This window comes from Theropithecus gelada, chromosome 15, assembly GCF_003255815.1.
Source record: "Theropithecus gelada isolate Dixy chromosome 15, Tgel_1.0, whole genome shotgun sequence".
In the NCBI taxonomy this organism is placed as follows: Eukaryota; Metazoa; Chordata; class Mammalia; order Primates; family Cercopithecidae; genus Theropithecus; species Theropithecus gelada.
The window spans coordinates 16,327,001-16,331,869 of NC_037683.1; the positions used below are offsets into that span (position 1 = coordinate 16,327,001).

General features: G+C 47.5%; 1 protein-coding gene across 1 annotated transcript; it reads right to left on the bottom strand.

The window, feature by feature from the left end:
• Nucleotides 1-336: 336 nt before the first annotated feature.
• LOC112608552 (olfactory receptor 1K1-like) lies at nt 337-1,274 on the bottom strand. The gene is given in 2 exon segments (XM_025360477.1): nt 337-386; nt 389-1,274. Coding segments are annotated over 2 exon segments (936 nt in total).
• Between the last annotated feature and the right edge of the window lie 3,595 nt (nt 1,275-4,869).

Genomic DNA, 4,869 nt, shown 5'->3' on the forward strand with positions numbered 1-4,869 from the left:
GTTGGCCAGGCTGATCTCGAACTCCCGACCTCAGGTGATCCACCGCCTCGGCTTCTCAAAGTGCTGGGATTACAGGCGTGAGCCACTGCACCTGGCTGGAAAGTCACTGCTTATGTCTGAGCCCAAAGACAAATTTTCTTGTATGTAAAACAGGATCATAATACCTACATCCTGGGTGGCTGTGGGAATAAAATGAGATTAGGCAAGGATCTGCTTCCGGGCACGTGCTCAGAAAATGACAGCCGTTATGATTTTTGAGCATAGCAGAGGACAGAGGGTCATGTTCAACAGTTGCCAGCGTGGGTGATGTGGTCTGTCCTCGGTGGGGTCCTGCCCTCAGGAGTCACTAGCTGAGATCCTTCGCCCAGTGACAAGGGCTCGGACTGCCCCTGTACATCGCGATTCTGGAGACTGTAGATGATGGGGGTGACTACAGTGTACATGACAGTGGCCACATGGCCCTGCTCTGCCTCATATCGGGATGTGGGCTGGAAGTAGACTGCAATGACTGTCCCATAGAAGAGGCTCACCACAGCCAGGTGGGAGCCACAGGTGGACACAGCCCAGAACCTCCCAGAGGCCGAGGGCAGCCGCAGCACAGCAGCTGTGATGGCCCCATAGGAGGCGAGGATGAGCAGGAAGGGAGTGATCACCACCGCGGCGCCCTAGGTGAAGATGAGCAGCTGGATGTGGCGGGTGTCAGAGCACGAGAGCCTTAAGAGAGGCTGGTGGTCACAGAAGAAGTGGGGCACTTGGTGGGAAGCACAGAAGGACAAGTGAGCCATGAGCAGGATACACAGGAGGGAGTGGACGTGGGACACCAGCCATGCCATCCCCACCAGAGCTGTACACATGGCCCGGGACATCCTCGTGGCATAGTGGAGGGGGTGCTGGATGGCCATGTAGCGGTCATAGGTCATGGCGGCCAGGAGACAGCTATCAGTTACCTCCAGGGCAAAGAAGAAGTACATTTGGGTCAGGCAGCCAGCCAGTGAGATGGAGCGGTCATGGACCAACAAGCTGGCCAACATCTTGGGCACAGTGACGGAGGTGAAGCAGAGGTCAGCGAAAGACAGGTGGGCCAGCAAGAAGTACATGGGTGCATGAAAGGCTGGACTGGCCCGGATGGCAGCCACAATGAGTCCATTACCCAGGAGGCCGACCACATACAAGAGCAAGAACAGCACAAAGAGAGGCCGCTGCTGTCCAGGACTTGTTGTCAGTCCCAATAAAATGAATGGGGTTCCCTCTGAAGACTCATTGGCAGCCTCCATGGCAGGCTGGTTATTCACCTGGAACCTCAAGGGCTCCTTTCTATTGATGGGTCACCCCCCTGATGTCTAAGGGAAAAGGTGAGGGGATAAATTGTGCAAGGCTTCCTGGCCATGGGAAAAAATCAAGAGTTTAGAGTCAGGTAGCCCTGGTCCTTATGCACAGGTGTGACTGTGGGCAAGTCATTTCACCTCCCTGAAACTTCTTTCTTTCTGGGCCTTAGACTTTCAATCTGCGAAAGAAGAGAATTGAAGTAGCTCGTCTTCAAGGTCACGTCCAACTTTGATAGTTTGTGATTTAAGCAAAAATAGAACAAAAGATATTGCACAAGATTTAGATCAGGGAAGGAGGAAAATATGAAAGAAAAGATGAAACTGAGAGAGGTTCGACACAGAAAGATCTGACCAATGGACATTTATTTTGGAAAAGAAAGAATGAAACCAAACAAAGATGGAGGAGAGAAACATAAGAAAGAAACTCTAGGAAAAAAAAATCTGAATAGCACATATGTTTACATTGAAATGAATATAAACCCACAACACCTAGACACAAATAGTGGAATTTTAGAACACTGGTAATGAAGAGGAGAATCCAGTACTTCCTAAGGGCATGGGGTACAATGAACTGATGATATCCATATAATTAGATTGTCATCGAGTGTTTCAATTCAACAGTAGATTATAGAACACAGTTTAATAATCTTCAAATTCTGAAAAAAATATTTTGACCTTGGAATTCTCCACTAAGCAAAAATACTACTCAAGTGTGAGTAAAGAATACAGATATTTTCAGACTTAAAACACAAAACAAGGCTGGGCGCGGTGGCTCACACCTGTAATCCCAGCACTTTGGGAGGCTAAGGCAGGCAGATCACCTGAGGTCAGGAGTTTGAGACCAGCCTGGCCAATGTGGTGAAACCCCGTCTCTACTAAAACAACAACAACAACAACAACAACAACAACAAAACACACAAAAATTATCCAGGTGTAATGTCACGCACTTGTAATCCCAGCTACTCGGGAGGCTGAGGCAGGAGAATATCTTGAACCCAGGAGGTGGAGGTTGCAGTGAACTGAGATTGTGCCACTGCACTCCAGCCTGGGTGACAGAGTGAGACTCCATCACACACAGACACACACATACACACACACACACACACACACACACAGAAAACCAAAAAGAAAAAAAAACAAGAGAATTTGAATGACTCCTCATATCCCTGAAAACTTTCCCCATGAAATCAAACACTTACTAAGCAAGCACCAGGCAGATGCACATCACAGTGTGAGAAACTCATGTGGACAGATGGACACATCTGCCCAGGCATAGCAACTTGACTGTTAAGGACAGAGGCAACTTGTTTTCAATGTCTCAGTTTTTTCCTGTCTGAACTTCATTGCAGAAATCTTGGGCAATTCTCTAAGAAGGGAATTGAAGTAACTGAGAGGAATTTTAGGGCACAGTTTTGTGGAATACTATGTTGAAATCACCTTTACAGGGAAATGATCTTTTAGTTTATTTCCACATCTTTCTCTATTAAAAAAAATGTCAAATGAAGGACCTTCCTACCCTATTGTATTCCTTTTTTTTTTTCTCCATTGGTTAAGAAGAATCTCTGGTGTTGGCTTCCTCTAAAGCATCTTTTCTTAAGCCCCTAATTCTTTCTCACTTTCCAAGAGAGGAAGAGGATCAGGATGATTGGGCAGGATGGAAGGGGAAGTCTATTTATAGAATTGCTTTTGGGAAATGGACTTGCTGTGACCTGTGTCTAAATTGGTCCCGATAAACGTTCAAATATACAAAGGTATTTGCAGAAACATTCAAATGTAGTTGCAAACACACATGCAGACACGCAGACATGTGCATCCTCAGGCTGGTCTCTGCAAATACATAGGCCCAATCAGTCATATACAGAAATGTGGAGCCAGCACATGCATTCACAGCAAAGTAGGCAAACAACCATTACCTCAGGATTCAAAGGCCAAGATCATTGTACACCTGCACACATGGCCAAATGCAATCACAAAATGGCACTAAGGCCAGAGGGTGACAATCATTCACATACTCCTGTTGATGGAGACATAGCGCCATGCACAGCTGCTGTGACCCATCAAGCACATTCATATTCTCACTGACTGCCTACTGTGTGTGAGCACTCTACCCCGTGCCCATCCATGCATGACCAGTCACACCGAATCCCCTCATTGATCATACAATCACATCTTTGCACATAGCCTCACAGCTTCACATATACGGCTGCACTCACGTAGGCTCATGGTGGATCACGGCAGAGATGTGCCACGCTAAAGGGGCATATGCACATACACACTGCCTCCTACCCCCTACGATGAAACCATTGTGCAGTGATGGTAATGTACAATCACAGCCTTGCAAACAACACATACTCTCATACTCACACATATGACTTGTGCAGACAGTCACACACAGGAAGACAGATCTGCACACTCTGCAGCCTGGACCCTTGTCCCCAAGTGTACCCTCTGGGTTCTGCACATCACAGGAGGGAACAGCTGTGGGGCCCAGGAGTGGCTTGACACTGGAGGGTCTGAGGAAGGAATGATTGGCCATGCTTATGGGGTTTAGAGCCCTGGGAGCACCTTAGCTTTTCCCCAGAGGCAACAACCTCTTCTCGTGGCCTTCATCCCTGGGGAACAAGGCAGCCTGACTGTGGGGCTTGTTATCCTTCCTTTCTAGGGATCAGTTTGATGGAGGAGGAGGTGATTGGTGCCACCTCTAACTCAGGGGACGTTCAGGAGCCCTACTGCAAAGCTGCTGCTCCTCAGCCCCTGTCTTATGAAGATGAGAGAGAAGGGTCAAGTTGACCTCTCAGCCCCAAGTAGAGTGACCTGGGGATCCCAGGTTTACAGCTGTAGCTTCTGGAGCCAACCCTCCTCTCACCTCACCTGTCACTGTCACCTCTTGGTGGCTTCTTGTAGGATGTGTGGAGTGTGGGAGGAATTGTGCCCCTGGTGACTGTGGCAATCACAACTACTATCAACGATCTCAATTTGTAGAGCTGTGTTTGTGAGAGCGATTGTGTCTCTGTGCAACTCAATTTGTCCATGAGCTCGGATTTGTGTCCCAGTGTGCAGCTGCATCTGTGTCTGTGTGGGTGCCAGACCTATGAGAGTGTTTCTTTAACAAGGAATATTTCTTTTTAAAAAAAATTTTACTTTAAGTTCTGGGATACATGTACAGAACGTGCAGGTTTGTTACGTAGGTATATATGTGCCATGGTGGTTTGCTGCACCTATCAACCTGTCATCTACATTAGGTATTTCTCCTAATGTTATCCTTCCCCTACCCCGCCACTCCCAACAGGCCCCAGTGTGTGATGTTCCCCTCCCTGTATCCATGTGTTCTCATTGTTCAACTCCCACTTATGAGTGAGAACATGCGGTGTTTAGTTTTCTGTTCCTGTGTTAGTTTGCTGAGAATGATGGCTTCCAACTTCATCCATGTCCCTGCATGGGACATGAACTCATTCTTTTTTTATGGCTGCATAGTATTCCATGGTGTATATGTGCCACATTTTCTTTATCCAGTCTATCATTGATGGGTGTTTGGGTTGGTTCC